This window comes from Leptidea sinapis, chromosome 6, assembly GCF_905404315.1.
Source record: "Leptidea sinapis chromosome 6, ilLepSina1.1, whole genome shotgun sequence".
NCBI classification, from domain to species: domain Eukaryota; kingdom Metazoa; phylum Arthropoda; class Insecta; order Lepidoptera; family Pieridae; genus Leptidea; species Leptidea sinapis.
In genome coordinates, this window is record NC_066270.1 from 9,743,419 (window position 1) to 9,762,580 (window position 19,162).

Consider the following 19,162-nt stretch of genomic DNA (forward strand, 5'->3'; position numbering starts at 1 on the left):
ATGAAGATAAGTATGAGGAAGAAATAATCTAAATTAAATGTGTATTTACATTAATTCCGACAGCGATTGTTGAAGTTCAATAATTTTTGTGTTAAGCAGTCCAATTTGTTCATTTTTAAGTTTAAGTTCAGCTTCGAGTGTTTCTAATTCTTTTGGCGCTACTGGATTTGTAAGGTGTTGTGTAGGATTACCGATGTCCGTTCCATCCATATCATTGCTTACTTCTGAAATATTTCACTATTTACTTTTTGTACTTTTTTAAATATAATATTATAACGAATAATACCTTTAGAATCAATTGTTTGATTAGGTTTAACAATGTTGATCTTAGTCAATCCTTCCGTAACAGAATGCGAATGAATGTGAGATCTTAATTCATTTTCAATTAAGTTGCGGTACTTCAAAACATATTCAACAAGAGTAATGTTTTGTTTCCGAAACAATTCAACAGGCACAGAGTTGTGAAGCTTTTCGATTAATTCAGTTACTTCATACATCAAATTTTGAATCTGATTCTCATATTCAGAAGCTTTTCCTAAGGCTTCTTCTTTGTACTCTAAGTACTCATTCCTTATATTTTTATTTAAATTTTTTATGTAGCTATAATTTTCTTGTAAGTAGTTACATTTAGACTGTAAAGTGAAAATGTGCGCGTCTTCAATAAGTCCCGGGGAATGTCTTTCGTCGTCATTTTCTTCATTTAATTGTCCTTTAAATTTCTCAATTACTGTTTTGTATTTTTCTTCTTGAATTGTCCATTTATATCTATCTTCTGTTGCTCGAAGAGTTAATGATGTTAATCTGTCATTAAGCATTTCAAATTTATTTTTAAAGTAGATAAAGTTATACTTTACTTTATTTATATAAAATGCATTAGACTTATTAAAAACTGCTTGTAATTGGTTGTTATCTAACACGTCAATATCTTCTATTTGATTTTCTAATATCCAAGATCCACATTCACCTTCACTGCAATCAAATGACTTTATATCAGGGTCTTCAAAATTGTGAATATTGGACTTAAGTTCCAGTAACTCTTTTGTGAGGTTTACACATTTGGTAGATTCATTTGATAGTTGTTCCATAACTTTGAAGGTTTCCTTTCTGGAATCATATGCAAAAGTCAAATAAGACCAAACTATGATGCAAGGTATCTATGTATATATGATTACTAATTATTACCTTGAGTCATTTAAAGCAGCCAACAATGCGTCTCTTCCACCAATTGCGGCCCTTAATTCTAAAATAGTTTTCATATGTGGTCCCAGCCAGCCAGCAGCTCGACGAGCTTCCATAGCTTGAAGTACATTATCTAAACTTGGACATTCCAATGTTAAGACTCCAGAGCTTGTCGTACCTATAAATACATGAAATAATAGATTTTATGCATTAGAAAAGAAGTAATTATTAGCACAATTAACACCAACGCTGACCCCTATATAACAATACTAGCTGACCAGGCAAACGTTGTTTTGCCATATAAAGTATAATTCACGCGATAGTTTTATAAGTAATAAAATATTGCCTATATTATAGCCTGTACATCATTTTGTTCTATTGTCAATAGTTTTTGCAGCGCACGCAAAAATAGGTTTTCGATTTTACACCTTGTGTTACAAAATAGCAATTTTATTACGGATCCCTAATTTTGAAAAAAAAACAACAGCCTATAGCCTTCCTCGATAAATGGACTACCCAACACCGAATCATTCAAATCGGACCAGTAGTACCAGAGATTAGCGCGTTCAAACAAACAAACAAACACTGCAGCTTTATATATTAGTATAGATTATGTGTGTATAAATTCGTTAGCATTTAAATATTCTTTATAACAGTATTATTTAAAAAAATGTCATATTGGGTGTGTACAAACTGTTGTCTTTTAAGAAGTTTAAGAGTTCTACAAGACTATTCCGTAACCCTTCATTTTCCTCAACTATTGCATTATATTCAGCGGAGTTTTCCTTAGAATCCTTTTCAATTATATCATCCTTCGCTATTTTATTTCTGTAAAAGTATAATTAAGTGTTAATAAATACAAAAATAATACCCATAACTTTGGAAACACAATATTTATTGTGGATTAATACAATACTTACTCATTAGGGGAAGATTTTGGTTCATCTACGTCTATATCTAAGTATTCATTTTTCAGGACGGAGTCAATTTTGTCTTGGTTGACATTAAATTTTTTCAACATGTTAGTTAATTTGTTTATATTTTGAGCCCTTATATGATTTTCCATCTCAAATGTTACTAATCGGTTCTTAGTTCTATCTAATTTTTCTTTTAAATCTAAACTTTTTTGTTTCATGTCATAAAACTCTTTTAAAATTCCTTGTGTTTGTAATTTTTCAGTGGCTGGGATATTCAATTGTCTCCTAAAATTCATGAAAATAGTAATTATTGTAATTTTAATACATTTAGGTTTTCTTATGTCTGGTAATTTCTTATTAGAATGGACTTTGTTAACCTATATACTATTTACAAATTTAAACTAAATGATTTTTGGCATTATGTTACCATTTGAAATCTTTACATAATGTTTCCGTCGAATTTACGAATCTGTAGATAAAAGATTTTTGCAAAATATCCTGAGGACGCTACAAATAGGTAAAGGAAGAAATAGAAAAGGTAAGGGTACCTAAGCATGTTGCGCTCGTCACCTATCAGAGACATAACATGTTAAGTCTCATTTGCTCAGTAATTTCACTAGCTACGGCGCACTTCAAACCGAAACACATTAACGTTTACACATTACTGCTTCACGGCCGAAAAAGGCGTCGTTGTACCTACCCATAATCTAGCCGGCATCTTATGCAAAGGAGCCTCCCACTGAACAAAAGTAAGTCAGATTGTTGAAAAAACACAAAAATATTTAGTTTTCATGTGAACATACGTACATGCGTAGAAAAACCTTCATATATTTTTAAAGTATTTATTTGGGCTTTTTTAAATAGCTTTATAAAAACAATAAAAACTAAATTAATCGTGTAAATTTGACAAAGTAACAAACGAAGCAATGTTTTATAAAATAGTTATTTATTCAACAAATGAGCAAAGTTATTTTTTGCTGCGAGTGCTGACTTTAAATCACGAATTGGCGAAGTAGTCTATCACGAGCATAACGGGTGATTCTAATATAGTCTACTGAGGTAGTGAATGATTTAAATCATCAGGCACGAGACAAAAAAAAATTTGCGCTCGTGTGAAACATACAACTTTTCACCTCGACTAGCGAGAAAATTGTTATAGGTTTATAGTAAGATAAACTATTAAGATAATTTTTTTATTTAGATGTTGCGTTCCGAAACTGTATGGAAACCAAACATGATATTTTTAAGTAAGCGATAATAATGTTTACTAGCATTTATTTTAAATATTAAGTCTTTAAAAAGGCAATAGTAAAATTTATAAATCTAAATTTCGATAAGTAACATTAAAATTTTTGTGACAATGAGATAATATGCTAGGCTAAATGAGTTTCGGAACGCACCGGATCGCAATAATTTATTTTTTTAACGCGGAATAATTCCCGGATTTATGGTCACGTGGGGTTTGAAATTTAAATCGCTTTGTCTCACGCGTGAAAACTCGTTTTCACGTCGCAATAGCGCCCTTTTCGTGCTGGTGCATAATAATAAATAAATTATAATATAGTTATTCCACCTTCGCACGACACGCCATCAATTGGATATCATCCCCACCATCTGGATGTGTGGCGGTCCTCCACAGTGCGGTTTTCAAGGAGCTTTCTTCCTCGTACTACTAAGCTGTGGAATGACCTTCCTTGTGCGGTGTTTCCGGGACGATACGACATGGGTACCTTCAAAAAAAGCTAGTACATCTTCCTTAAAGGCCGGCAACGCTCTTGTGATTCCTCTGGTGTTGTAGGAGAATGTGGGCGGCGGTGATCACTTAACACCAGGTGACCCGTACGCTCGTTTGAGTCGTTACGATTCCATAAAAAAAATAGTTATTTACGCAACTGTTGTGTAATAAGGGGTATCAAAACATGAATGTGGGTTCGTTGATAATAGTATCACATGAGTGTTTTAATACCTAATTGTCAACAGTTGCATACAAGACTTTATCTATTCCCATAATATGAATTCTCTATAGAAGATTCTGAAACAGTTAGCTTACTGGTAACATTAAAAAAGCCAGTCCTAGTAACCATAATATCATCCAAAGGAGTGTTAATATGAAAATGGATAATATAGTGTTGTACTGAATTTCATTTCAACACTCGTTTGGATGATATAATGGTTATTAGGATTGGGTGTTTAAATGTTGGCAATAAGCTGCTTTAGAAATTTTAATAGAGGATTTAAAGCATGAGTGTAGATAAATGATATTATGGTACAGGTGAGCTAAGCTCATGATACACGAGGCTGTGGTTTACAGCCCAAGCCATAGGCGAAGGCGTAAATCACAGTCAAATTGCGTCTAGTGAGCAAGTTGCTCACGAGTTTCATACGCACTTTTTCAACACACTTGCGATAAAAAAAACACAGCCACACAGCAACAAATGCGATACAAACAAAATATGAAAGTTATGGGAAATTTTATACTACAACACTGCTTTACTATGCCGTACTATTTTACAATTTTCAAATAAGTTTAATGACACCACGGACTGGGAATAAAGCGAACACCCTCAGGCCTTTAATTATAAATGTTTATTGTACGATATCACATTGTAATCCATATTTTATATTAAAAAAAACAGCCCGCTGAGTTTCTTGCGCCCATTCTTCTCAGGTCTGAAGCAATCTCTTTTGAATGGGTGGTAGTTTTTGACGTTCAATAAGTGATTTTAAATCCTATTTTGAATAAAAATATTTGAATTTGAATGCTGTAATATTAGGTTTAATACTAATTTTAGGTTTAATACTGTATCATTTAGTTTTATTTTTAGTAGCATTATTGTCTCACGAGAGCTGCAGCTGCCGACAACTACTAGTAACTACTAGTAACTAGTTTGTCAGATTGTACATATGAAATTTGTAATGGCTACTTGAATAAATGAATTTAAAAAAATATACTATCATTGAAGTTATACTTCTTTAGGCGCGTTATGAAAAAATAATGAGAGAGAAACTTAAAAAGACGCGCGCGCAACATAAAAATGATTCATTTTTTTTTTAGTTTCTTCGTCCTTTATTAGGACAGGCAAAGGGTTAAAGCCCATGCAGCCGTATTCGTTATTTAATAATTAATTGTCAAAGTCATCTTTGCAAGATTTTTACAATATTGTTCTTTCTACAAACGTAGAATCGCAGGAGGAATAAATAATTTTAAGGATTTTTGCTTTGTTACGCCAAGTACGTATAACTTCTTGCGTGCATACATAAGTACACTCACACTTTTTTTTTTATACTGTTATAAAATAAGTGGCGGAGATAGATGAAAGTCCATGCTGACAAAGTATACAACATAGCTAGTGTGAAATAAGCCAAGTGTCCGATCTACAACAATGTTATATAACCACGAGATTTTACAATTCTACACATAATGACCTTACCTTAAGGTTTCATTTTCTATTTGAAGATCATTTACTAGTTCATGAACAGAGTTAAGTTCTTGAACCAATGATTTAATACTGTCATCTTTAAATTTTATTTCTTGCTTTTTATTTTTTAGTCGTAACAGCAAAGTGTTTATGCCATCCTTGGATTGAAGAAGTTTCAGTTGGGACGACATATTTGCAATCTGTAATATTACGTGTATCATCATCATCAGCTGGAAGACGTCAACTGCTGGATAAAGGCCTCCTCCAAAGATTTCCACGACGATGGGTGCTGCGCTGCCCTCATCCAATGCATTCCGGTGATCTTGACTAGATCGTCGGTACATCGTGAGGGGGCCCTACCAACACTGCCTCTTACGGTACGTGGTCGCCATCTATCCGTCAAACTATGTGCCCTGCCCACCGCCACTTCAGCTTCGCAATCATTTGGACTATGTCGGTAACTATGAGTATACTAATAAATAAATTTGGTGCATGAAAAGTTAAAATATTATGAAAGCTTACCTCATGTTCTCTTAACGAAATTAAGTTTTCAGCTTCACGTAAAGCATTGGTAAGTTTTTTATTTTGCCTTTGTAATTTCATATGTTTCTCTTTGCAATCATCACTAATATTTTTACTTTCACAAGTCAATTTTGCATTTTCATCATTAATTGTATTTGATTTTAACTGATCATTCTCAATTCTCAACATATTTATTAAATTTGCAGAACTTATTATTTTTTGTGACGCTTCCGTCAATTTTTCTTGCAGTTCTTTAATTCTTAAATCTTTTTTATCTGGTGAAACCTGCTACATATGGGTTAATGAAAATGCCATTAAAATTATTACTTAAATTGTACATATTGAAGAATATTACCGATATTGTTGGATCACTTTCAGGAATCTTATGAAGATCTTCCTTAAGTCTGTGGTTTTCAGCAGAAACCATTTCCAGCTTCATCTTTTGGCGTTTAATTGTGTCCTGTATTAGTATATATAATTATTGTAATATAAGAAACTATAGTATTTTTATTTTTCCCACTCGTTAGTTTTAAATGGATGAAAGTTATCCAAGGTTCTATCATATAGCTCTTAGATTAAAGACTGGTCTCCGCTGCACTCTAACGACTATGCCTGCGATATCGATTTAGATATCGTAGGCGTAGTCGCAAAGTGCGGCAACTAATACTACGCCCAAATGGACATACTCAAGCAAGTATCGACCAATGGGTGACGCTGACGTGCCACATGTTCAGTTAAACTTTGCTAATAATTGAAATTTAAATGCCGGGTTGCGTAGTAAAACTTTCTAAAACTAATACTACAAGAAATAAGAAAGACACTGGGATCATCAGTAAGTATTTTGTATTTAATTAATTTCAATAATAAACATACGCTTCGCGTTATTTTACAAGATTTGAAAGATACAATTGAGTGTCAAGATGCCGCAAGCATCTAATAGTTGCCTCAATAAAAAAGCTACTGTTCTTAGGTAATGTGCTATCTATGTGCGCTACACACCGGAGACCAATCCTTAATCTAAGATATAGCTACTACAAAATTACCTCTGTTTATTATATATTTTACCTACATTTAAATTTTAGTACCTTAGTAGTATTTTAGTACCTTTAAATTTTGCAGTTTCTGATGAGTATCCTCTGTGACAGTTGCTTTTTGAGAAGATTTCTCTTGCAGTTTTTTGTTTAAGGACTGGATCTCTAAATTAAGACGAGAAACGGTTTCCTCGCTATTTCCTAGGTTTGCTGAATAAATATATATGATGTTAATTATTAAAACAAAAATGATAGATCATATTTATTTTTAAACTGTTATAATAACAGAACTTAAACCTGTCATTGTAATTATTATGATTGGTACTTATGATATATATTTTATTCGGTCGGGTCGATTCATGCAATTGGGTTGAAATATCAGCATCAAATTCATAAAATGTGTGAGTGCCCGTCATATAAAGACAATATTATTTTTTACCAGTGGGAGGCTCCTTTGCATAGGATTCCGGCTAGATTATGGGTACCAAAACGGCGCCTATTTCTGCCATTAAGCAGTAATGTGTAAACATTACTGTGATTCGGTCGGAAGGGCACCGTAGCTAGTGAAATTACTGGGCAAATAGACTTAACATCTTATGTCTCAAGGAGAGGAGCGCAATTGTAGTGCCACTCAGATTTATTTTCAAAAATCCTGAGCGTCACTGCGTTGTAATTGGCAGGGCGTATCAATTACCATCAGCTGAACGTCCTGTTCGTCTTGTCCATTAGTGTCATAAATAAATATATTTTTTGTAAAATCTAATAACATACCTTTTAATTCAGAACATTCTTCATTAATAACACCCAGCTGCTCGGTGAGGTTTTCAATTAATAGTGTAGCTTCCTTAAGTTTCACTTTAAATGTAGATAGTTTTTGTTTAAGGGAAGTATTTTCATCTTCAAGCACCTAAAATGTAAGCCAAAGTTATATTTTAACCATATACATTAAGCATTAATTGTTAAAATAATGAAAAAGTTCAATTATTAACCTTAATATCCGTTAAGAGTTTTCTAATATGATTATTCTTTTTTAAAACATCCTTTTCAAGTTGATCTATCGTCTCCATTTCAGTAATGACATCGCGACTTGAATCACTATCAATGTGGGCATTCTTGTTTATTAATCCTTTTTTTCGTTTTTCTAATTCAGCTATATCCAAGTAAAGCTGCTCTAAAATTTCTTTGTTAGCACTTATTTTCTCTTCTTGATGAGATGTTGTATCATCTGAATCTTTTATTGATAAAAAGCTTGCTGTAGTATATTATTTAATAATTATTTTAATATTATTATTTATAAAAAAAATAACTTTGTAGGGGTTTTATAAACTAATAGAAAGAAAGAAAGCATTTATGAGACTTATTTATGAATTTACATGAACTTGCAGAGTTGGAGTTCAACTCAGCATAATACTGATCATCCACAGGTGATATGATCAGCGCTGGTCTTCCGGAGAACCAAAGGTGATCTACCGGATTGTCAAACTACTTAAAGCTTATACATATTATTTGAAGGGTTACCATTCTAAAATATTAATATTACAATAGAAAATTAATGACAATAAAACAAAAATTACATAAAATTTCTTGACCTGATCTAATTCAATAATTAGTAATAAAATTAAGAACACTAAATAGCATAATAATAATAATATCACCGTCCTGTGTGATGATAACTTTGTGAAAGCTGAAATAGACAAATTGTCGATGTACCTAGACTTAGCACATGAGGTTACTGACGTGTGGGATATTGATTCAACAGTAATAACTGTCCCAATAGTCGTTTCCGTAAACGGTCTTGTAGCAAAGAGCCTCGACCATCATCTCAAGAGGCCTTCACTTAATAACTGGATAAAGAGTCAGTTACAGAAAGCAGCTGTTTTGGGAACGGCACGCATCGTGCGGAAGTTCCTCAGTCTGTCGCCATAACCACCGGCGGAATTGTCGTGATCCAACACCGGCGTGACTCTATTTTTTATATTTATATTTCTAATATTGTTTTTTATAAATATGTTATGTATATAAATGTAGAAAATAAGACCAAATTGTAATAAAGAGAATAATAATACTAACAAGTAAGTACTACTTGCGTGATTGAATGAGTGCTAATTCTACTGATATTAATAAGAATCTCTCTAAAAAGAACTCATGACAACAACAGGTCGTATAATTTATTTTTAATTGGCACTAATCTCAAGTAAAAGAGTATCCTGTACTTTTTCATCGGTTTACAATAAGTCATTATGAATAAGACTGAGAAATAGACTAAAGAACAGCAGTTTTAAAGAAATATTTCTTACCAACTAAAACATTTGTATGGTCTTTCTTTTCGTGTGCTCGTCTCAGTGTTTCCAGTTGACCATGTAAGTTTTTCACCTTAGAAAATTGATTTATATAAGTAGAATGATCAATATTGACGATAAGGAAAAAAATTTTACGGGTTGAAGGCCTGGTTGAGCTGCAGCTGGTATAATTAATAATATATCAAGCTGGCTCAGATTCAATTTACCCGATGACGTCATTTCTCACCATAAACAATGGTAAGCAGTTTAATTGTCCAAAGCTAATGAAGTGAAACTTAGAATTAGAATCGTTGTGATTTGAAAACTCAATGAAACGCAAAAGCGAGACGATAGAGACAACAACAGGTAGATGTATAAGATTAAGGTGGCAAGAGAATGAGATAGGATCAGGCGATCATAGTTGAAGAAGAGATTGTCATTTGTATGACGCGAGTATACCTTAATATATTCTGAGTTCATGCGCACGACGTACTACATAAACACAAGGAGAACATAAATATGATAGCAGTCATAGTAATGTCTTTCGTAGCGGTTGAAATCATGTATCATCCTAGCCACATGTACCAGGACTTCATATGCAGTTTAGAGGCTTAATGTAAATTTTACATCGGATACAGCGAAACATTCCAAAGATATATTGACCATATTAAGACCAAAGTATTGATTTCATACTTTAGTTACCATAAGCCTCCTTGTATCATTTATCCAAAATGTTAGCTCTGGGTCTGAATAAATCTATGCAATATATATAATGATATATGATATGAATATAATGTAAAATAATTATCAAAGTTTGTATCACTATGATCATTGCTAAAACCAACAGTAATTATCATATTCCCGAAATTTTACATTCGTCTCATTATCTTGAAACCAAAATTTTTGAAGGTTTTACTTCTACCACGTGTCCTTTTTATTATTAAAAAAAATATATACCTGTTCACTTTTAAATTTCAAAATATCCTGGGCAAGCTTAAATAAAGTTTTCAAGTCAGAGAAGTTAAGTTCTATGTCGTCTGATTCCATCCACGATAAGTTCTCACAAAGTCTCTCCTTCTCTTGTTCATTCAGTTCCTGTTGAGAAAAATTTAGAATTTCTTTCCAATCCGCCTCCATTATGTTTCAAGGTATGAGTAACTTATATTATAAATATAAATAAAAATTCTCGAGAGTTGTACTTAAGTACAACAATTTAAACACTATCAAAACATTACGAATCGATGTTTTTGTAATGTCAATTGACGTTTGTGTACATGTTAATGCAACATGGTTGCCTAGCAACAATCAATAACTGTTTCTTTAGTTGCTAAGCAACGATTCCAATCACAACTCTACTGGAACATTGTTAGCAGCGGTGGATTTCCACTAGGGGCAGTTGGGGCAAGTGCCCAGGGCGGCAAATTTTTTAGGGTGGCAAAATTTTGAAAGTGATTAAATTTTTTTTAGTCTTATCAAGATTGCTCAATATTGCTTAGCTTTTCTATGCATCCAATCCCACGTACTTCAACGTTTATATTGCGAAGATTTAATCGACCAATTCGCAATTCAAAGACGTGAACGTGTTTGCTTGTGAAAAAATTGATATTATATAATTATGAGTCACGCTCAGTGCCAAATTTATAATTGTTAAAAAAAAAACAAATATTTATTCATGTTTTTAGAATATATAACATATAATAAAGTTTCTGCAGTAAATTATTCATTTTAGGTTTGAAAAATAAAATATATAAACTATAAGTTTAAGTAAAATTCCAGTATTGGGACGGATTTTTTCCCGGTGCCTATGGGCGGCATTAAGGTTAAATCCGGCCCTGATTAACAATCAATATCAGAATATAAAATAAATAAATCTTAAGCCTTAGATAATTTATGCGACTACGTAGGGCCTATTGTTGTTAGGCTACGCAAGACAACACGCCAGTTTTACTTTAGTGTGCATGAAAGCTACGTCTGACACTCGCGATACGTCAGTCACTTAGTTTGAGTTAGACCTCCTGCTAGCTTTCTAGGTGGAGGAAGTATTCGAACAAAATCGATTTCTGCTACCCACACATGAACGAGCTACCTGTTCCCTATGATCCTTGGAATTAATATATTCACAATGAGCGACAGAGATTTTACAACCTTCATCTTTTTGCGGGAATAACGTGGCTTTTCTTCTCATTTTGCCTGGCCCTGTACAATGACAGCATTTATTTGAACTGAGGCCCACCAGCTCAACCGGTCCTCCCGGCGACGCGGATGACGAATGTGAAAGTTTTAGTTTAATCAAACTCAAAATAAAGGCTAACTGTTCTCCGCTATTTCTCATTTTCCGACTGTCACACCTTATCTACACCTATAAATTATCGGTTTTATATAGCGGTTATCAAGGAGCTTTCTTCCTCGCACTATGAAGCTGTGGAATGAGCTTCCTTGTGCGGTGTTTCCGGGACGATACGTCATGGGTACCTTCAAGAAAAGCGCGTACACCTTCCTTAAAGGCCGGCAACGCTCCTGTGATTCCTCTGGTGTTGCAACAGAGTGTGGGCGGCGGTGATCACTTAACACCAGGTGACCCGTACGCTCGTTTGTCCTCCTATTCCATAAAAAAAAATCTTAGTTTTAAACATAAGGTACTATTATTAATGAAGTACTCGTTAGAGTAAATATATTATTTGATCCTTAATCTCAAAAAAGAAGAACATGGTTGTTCGCAAAGTGTAGGGCCTCTTAAAATCTTAAATATTTAAATAACCACATCCTGTGTATGGGTAACAGTTCAAACTTTCTTTGTCTTTGTTGATGCTTGAATTATTGTGAAAAATGCGTAGAGACGTGATGGCTTTAACCGCTTATCTGACGAAGATTGTTACGTGTATCTATTTCATCTGGTCACCACACCCTACAAATCCTTTCTACACCATCTGATTGTGTGGTGTCTGTTACGTGCACCTATTTCATCTGGTCACCACACCCTACAAATCCTTTCTACACCATCTGATTGTGTGGTGTCTGTTATGTGCACCTATTTCATCTGGTCACCACACACTACAAATCCTTTCTACACCATCTGATTGTGTAGTGTATGTTACGTGTATCTATTTCATCTGGTCACCACACACTACAAATCCTTTCTACACCATCTGATTGTGTAGTGTATGTTACGTGCACCTATTTCATCTGGTCACCACACACTACAAATCCTTTCTACACCATCTGATTGTGTAGTGTATGTTACGTGCACCTATTTCATCTGGTCACCACACACTACAAATCCTTTCTACACCATCTGATTGTGTAGTGTATGTTACATGTATCTATTTCATCTGGTCACCACACACTACAAATCCTTTCTACACCATCTGATTGTGTGGCGTCTGTTACGTGCACCTATTTCATCTGGTCACCACACACTACAAATCCTTTCTACACCATCTGATTGTGTGGTGTCTGTTACGTGTATCTATTTCATCTGGTCACCACACACTACAAATCCTTTCTACACCATCTGATTGTGTGGCGTCTGTTACGTGCACCTATTTAATCTTGTTGCTTGTCGGTGCCAGAGAGTATACGCGGAGTATTCACGCGACATCTGGTGACCAGCAAGTTCGTCTGACTTAAAACAATTTATTATTTTATATTATTTATGAGTGGGACCATGTTCAATCAGGACTTTACTGATTGATGACTCTATTTAAGTGACTCCCTTACTACTCTCCAGCAACGGATCGTAAGCTTGATTTACTTTAGAGTGCTGGTGTTTATTTGTTATTTGGAACAGTTTGTGGGTGATAGGAGTTTATAACAAATAAAGTCTGAAATACTATATTATGATACAAGTGCGGGTTGCAGCCCGAGCCGTGGTCGATGGCGTAAATCAGTCGAGTGTCTAGTGAGCAAGTTGCTCATGAGTTTCATACGCAATTTTTCAACACACTTGCGAGGAAAAACCTGTTTGAACGAGGAAAGCCACGCAAGTGATATAAACAATACGGCGTGAAAGTTTTTTTTTTGAACGCACCAATCCGCCAAATGTAAGGTGATTTATTACTTATGTAATCGCCATACAATCTACTTCGACATTATAATTTTAGTGATAAAAAATGCATATACTTTATAATAAATCCATAATTTGTTCCTTAATTGTTTCTTAATTGGGACACGTATTTATTCCAAAAATGTAAATGAATTTAAAGCGGCATAAAACCTCTTTGTTGTTATAAAAAAAACCATACTGTATTACCCGGTTAAATTGAAAATGCTCTGTTTCATCTCAAATAATTTGCAGTTAGTTACTAACGCAACTTTGTAGGGATAATTCTATTACGCACTAGCGTGTAATATTATTATGCACGCGTGTGGTGTTGGGCTTATGGCCTAATGACGATGTAATAAGGCTCACTTTACCAGCCTGGCGAAACTCTCTAAGAAAAAAGCGATTGTATAAAACGTGCAGTCATTGATAGATTGAAATATGCCGGTTATAATCTTGTAAAAATCGGAGATAGCCAATCCACTACGTTAATTTAATTATCATTATAATTATAAAAAAAATTAGCATCTGTTCGCTTTCAAATTTAGCCGGATTATACTTCGTTGCCATAATATTGTAATAACTATTTCAAACAAAAGTTAAATCGATGCACGTTTCATACTATATCATCATCATATGCTAAATTTCATCCTCATTTAAATATACGAGCAAATGTGTTGAAATGATTCTCAATTGATTAGGATTCTTTTTGTAAAAAAATCCAATTGCCACCAACCAACACGTGAGTAGGGACTCAAACCGTACCCGTACCCGGCAAAACCATAAAAAAACTAAACATGAAATAAAGACAGTTTGATGAAATAATAAATGAAACAATTAATTGGAAGGTTTATATTTATTAGGTGTTGGTTCAAAAAACAATTATTAAAAATTAATGTCACAATGCATGAAGGTGTCAATAACAAATAATTCTTGTGCTCCTAAAATAAACAACAACCACGGACTAGTAAAAAAATAAGGACTCCGTGTCAGCTTACATAACAGTGTAGCACCAAAACAAGCCGATTAACGTGTAAATACATAGCCCCACGCACACACTTGCACTACTACAGGCCGATAGGCGGCCATTATGAGAATTGTCATCGTCTGTGACAGATCAGTTTGCGTCTCAATAAAATATTTTAAAAATGCCGTCGTGGGTTGTGAAAAAGTGTAAAAACGATACTTACAAGTATTTTTGGCCATATATGATTATTTAAGGGAAAAAAAATTCTGTAACTAGTATCCCCCGTAACCGCACACACACTAGCATAACGGTGTTTCACTTGCTAATATCACGGCGTGGAGTCCTTCCTTTTTTACTCGTCCGTGATAACAAAATAACAACATGTAAGGGTTAATTTTATATTTAAGTGAAATGAAAATCACACTTAACATATAGGGCGAGGATTATGATTTGGATTCATCTAGTCTATGACCACGTTCTATAGTACATTTATACTGGGAGTTACTATAATCTATTACGTGTTTAGTTTTATAATAATGTAACTTACTTAGATTAAGGATTGGTCTCCGCTACGCAACAACTAGATACCGCAGTAGTCGCAAAGTGCGGCAACTTTTACTACGCTTATTTACAGCGTACTCGAGCCGGTCTGGAACAATGTGTGACGTTGATATGCCAATTGTTCAACTTTGCTAATAATTGAGCCTATAATGCCAGGCTACGTAGTAAAACTTTGTAAAAAATAATTATGTTTGCTTCAAAAATACTTTGTAAAAAAAACTGTATTAACAGGAAATAAGAAAGACACTGGGATCACATATTATCAGTAATTATTTGGTAATTTATTACTTTCAATGTAAAATAACACGAAGCGTATGCTACAAAAAGATATCATTGAGAATCTAATAGTTGCCGCAATAAAGAAGCTATTTTTCTTAGGTAGCGGTATCTAGTTGGAGCGCAGCGGAGACCAATCCTTAATCTAAGGTTACTAATCTATTTTATAAAGTGATGCAAAGGACAATAGAAATGTATTAAAATATGAATATTAATATATATATTAATTGCATGCCTATCTTTATTTATAAATAAAGAAAGGCATGCACAAGGCGTGCAATTTTACTGTTTCTTTCCAGGTTATAAATGTCTATATTTGAATTAATATTGTAATTATAATAATTGAGGCACTTTCACAGAAATGATGTTAAGGTCGCTATTCCGAGATATCACCAAAGTAGCGCTTAATTGAAACTATTTTTTAACGGTTTATAAAAAGCTGTTATTTTTACAAAAAATATTTATATGTCTACAGAATATGAGGAGAAAATTAAATTTTTCTTTTTTATCTTTAATTGACATCGCGAAAAAAATCACCAAAGTAATCCTTACTTTTAAAGTTGGAGCAATGGTTCAATTCAATCAAAATAAAAGTTTGTATGAAAAATTATTAACTGTTTACAAATACCATTTAACATGACATACTTTTGTTACTTTTGTAAAGAAAATTATATTATGTTTGTAATAAATATAAATGCTTCTAATTCTGTTAGCTCAGTCCGTAGCCTTAAGCCAAACCTGTCATTAATACATATTCAGTAAAACGTGTTGAGATCGAACTCCGATAAGTCAAAATCCTTCAAGACTCAAAAATATATCGCGTTCCTTTGCCTTTAAGCCGTAAATCAAGACAAATAATGTCGGTTATTCATGCTCAGACGTAGAGAACCGATGGAAGCATATATATATATATATATAGATAATATACATAATGTCATTGCATCACTTATTACACAACAAAAGATCTTTGACAACAAAAGATTTACGATTGGACTGCAAGTATGCAACAATAAGTTATAAAATAATTAATTCTTGACTAGGTACTAACATATAAAGCAGAGTTTTATAAAATAACTGCGATATTTTATTTTTCTACAGCTAACAAATATTTTTCACATATATTCTATACATATAATATTATTACAAATTATAGTAGGTATTGTCAAATGTTTCCAAGTTACTCGCCCTATAAAGGAGTCTGTTCACTACACTATACCATACCATGGCCATATCATAAAGGTGCCAGCCAGAGAAGGATCGATAGCGCGGGAACAGTATCCACGAGGAGCTGATTGTCGGTAACGAAATAGCTCTAGCAGGTGTATGTGGTCTCATACCTGACACTTTCTTGTATGGTCATGGTATGAAACGGTGTAGTGGGCGCATTCCTTTAATTATGATAAATATCAACCTTATCTAAGTTTTTAATGAGTATTGTGATGAAATATGAGTCTCATAATGCGGACAAACAATAATAAATAATGAATAATTTAGTTACCATCATGTTAGATGTCAACTATTTTACAACTTGGTTTTTATTATCATGTTGGTTTATGTTAGATTCTAATAAACAATTTAAAATTTGATTATTTTGCGTTATTTGAATTGTTAAATAATATTAAACCTTTGCAGAAAATATGTAATCGAGGTTGTAGCTCTGTTATTTAAAATCAAAATTATGCTGTCGAAATTAATCATAATAATGCTACGCAACAAAATTCGATTTCGTAAGTCATTGTTAAATCATTTATTTAGCTCATCTCTTCTAAAAATATGTACTTTAAAAGGTGAGCTCTCCTTTGACTTTAAAGTTAAAAATAAATACCTATTTCTATTTAACATTACACTCATTGTATATCATTTAATAGGTTTTTACAACAATGTTAATTATACATATATTTGAAAACATGTAGCTATAACTATTAAACAATTTCTTTGGAATATGTAAGATAACTTTGGATATGAAAATGGTTAATTTACTATATTTAAAATGATATGGTGAAAAGCCCATAGACAACATAATACGATCGTTATTTGATTAAATAGAATTGTTAGTATAATTAAAATATAAATAAAATCTAGAAGCAAATTATCGGTGTAAATTTATACAGCTTGTATGACACCGTATCGAATTAAGCTCACTTCACACTGAGGCGAATAACGCGCGGGTCGCGGGACGCGTTTTAGAGCAATTCGCTCGCTCGCTTAGTCTCTCACACTGACGCGACTTCCCACGTGTCATTTTTGGTTCTTCAGTGGGGAAACATCATGCATTGTGAGATAAAACAATCCCACCGGGCGTCCCGCTCTTGTTTCGCATCAACTTGAGCGAAACATCGACTACTCGCGTCAATTTGAACACGTCCATACAAGTTAGCTGACACAATCGGCGCGAGAGACTTCCGTCGCGCGTCTCGCGCGATAGTAGCCTCAGTTTGAACAGAGCTTTACGTGGTCATGGTATATTTGGTAACAATTGATATAGTGAAGGTCTACTTATACAACTAATAACGTTCATTCTACACAATATTAAAACAACGCACTTTACGGTTTACTGAGTCACGTATAGTCCTTAATTTATTATGTGTGTGTTACTTAGGTGTGTATGTGTTTGTGCGTTTCAATGTAGTTTTCTCGTACACAGCGTAGCGCGTCGAAGTCGCCGGAAAAGCGACGTTTGGCGCTATCAAATGCGCTCCACATAATTACCTGTAATTAATCATTAATAATTAATCAATAATTAATTATTGATACAAGAGGGACTGGAAGTTTCACGACTATTTTTCCTCTCTATTGTGATTCACCTGGTGTTGCAAAAGAATGTGGGCGGCGGTGATCACTTAACACCAGGTGGCCCGTTCGCTCGTTTGCCCTCCTTTTCCATTAAAAAAGGAGAAAAACATTGGGAGGTAAACTACGCACAAATGCGAAGATACTGTGTTTTTTTGTAATGAAAATTAGGGACGAGACGAGCAGGACGTTCAGTGATGGTAATTGATACGTCCTGCCCATTACAATGCAGTGCCGCTCAGGATTCTTGAAAAACAACAAAAATTCTGAGCGGCACTATAACTGCGTTCGTCACATTGAGACATAAGATGTTAAGTCTCATTTGCCCAGTAATTTAACTAGCTAAGGCGCCCTTCAGGCCGAAACACAGTAATGCTTACACATTACTGCTTCATGGAAGAGATAGGCGCCGTTGTGGAATCCATAATCTAGCCGGCATCCTGTGCAAAGGAGCCTCCCACTGGTAAAATAAGTGTCAAGCTAATTCAAGTAGCTCTCTGATTTAATAATTTACTTATATGTTTTCCTTTATTATGAAAAGCAAAAAAGTACAACTTACAAAGTACCTACAATATAAAGAAATCAAGTAAAGTAAAAGTCTAATAAAATTGTAGTAAAATTTGACATAGTACGCTTTTCACATATTACTATGTAAAATTTTGAGGAATACAATGCTAAGTACTAACTGAAATTAGAGAGAAATACATAATGTAAATGTTTTAAATTATGGCTAGTTAGGGTAAATTAAATAGTGATCCGATTCTTGTTTGAAGAATGATCGAATTGTCGGGGACCCAGTGCTCTGCGAACGGCTGGATCACTTGGCGTTGCGTAGAGACGTCGCTTCATTGTGTGTCTTCTACCGCATTTATCACGGGGAGTGTTCCGAAGAGCTGTTTAACCTGATTCCTGCCGCCGAATTCCACCTTCGCACGACAGGCCACAAGATAGGATATCATCACCACCATCTGGATGTGTGGCGGTCCTCCACAGTGCGGCTTTTAAGGAGCATTCTTCCTCGTACTACAACGCTGCGGAAAGAGCTTCCTTGTGCGGTGTTTCCGGGACGATTCGACATGGGTACCTTCAAAAAAAGCGCGAACACCTTCCTTAAAAGCCGGCAACGCTCTTGTGATTCCTCTGGTGTTGCAAGAGAATGTGGGCGGCGGTGATCACTTAACA

General features: G+C 34.1%; 3 protein-coding genes across 22 annotated transcripts in view; 1 reads left to right on the plus strand and 2 right to left on the minus strand.

Annotated features, from left to right (window-relative positions):
• LOC126965192 (centrosomal protein of 290 kDa-like) overlaps positions 1-10,484 on the minus strand; it is a 29,662-nt gene extending 19,178 nt beyond the window's left edge. Inside the window, exons 1-13 of the mRNA XM_050808632.1 lie at positions 10,305-10,484; positions 9,366-9,441; positions 8,058-8,299; positions 7,840-7,975; positions 7,142-7,278; positions 6,393-6,497; positions 6,038-6,322; positions 5,528-5,715; positions 2,100-2,381; positions 1,874-2,007; positions 1,183-1,357; positions 287-1,104; positions 50-224 (exon numbers count right to left, since the gene is read on the minus strand). Coding sequence (XP_050664589.1) covers positions 50-224; positions 287-1,104; positions 1,183-1,357; positions 1,874-2,007; positions 2,100-2,381; positions 5,528-5,715; positions 6,038-6,322; positions 6,393-6,497; positions 7,142-7,278; positions 7,840-7,975; positions 8,058-8,299; positions 9,366-9,441; positions 10,305-10,484 — 2,933 coding nt within the window. The remainder of the gene's footprint in view (positions 1-49; positions 225-286; positions 1,105-1,182; positions 1,358-1,873; positions 2,008-2,099; positions 2,382-5,527; positions 5,716-6,037; positions 6,323-6,392; positions 6,498-7,141; positions 7,279-7,839; positions 7,976-8,057; positions 8,300-9,365; positions 9,442-10,304) is intronic.
• LOC126965103 (uncharacterized) overlaps positions 1-19,162 on the plus strand; it is a 518,938-nt gene that overhangs the window by 127,191 nt on the left and 372,585 nt on the right. The gene's annotated exons all lie outside the window — the stretch shown is intronic.
• LOC126964952 (sorbin and SH3 domain-containing protein 1) overlaps positions 14,230-19,162 on the minus strand; it is a 284,029-nt gene continuing 279,096 nt past the window's right edge. For all 17 annotated transcript variants that reach the window (XM_050808300.1, XM_050808298.1, XM_050808299.1 and 14 more), the window contains one exon: positions 14,230-17,899. In XM_050808300.1, the coding sequence (XP_050664257.1) occupies positions 17,877-17,899 (23 nt within the window). In that variant the 3' untranslated portion in view covers positions 14,230-17,876. The remainder of the gene's footprint in view (positions 17,900-19,162) is intronic.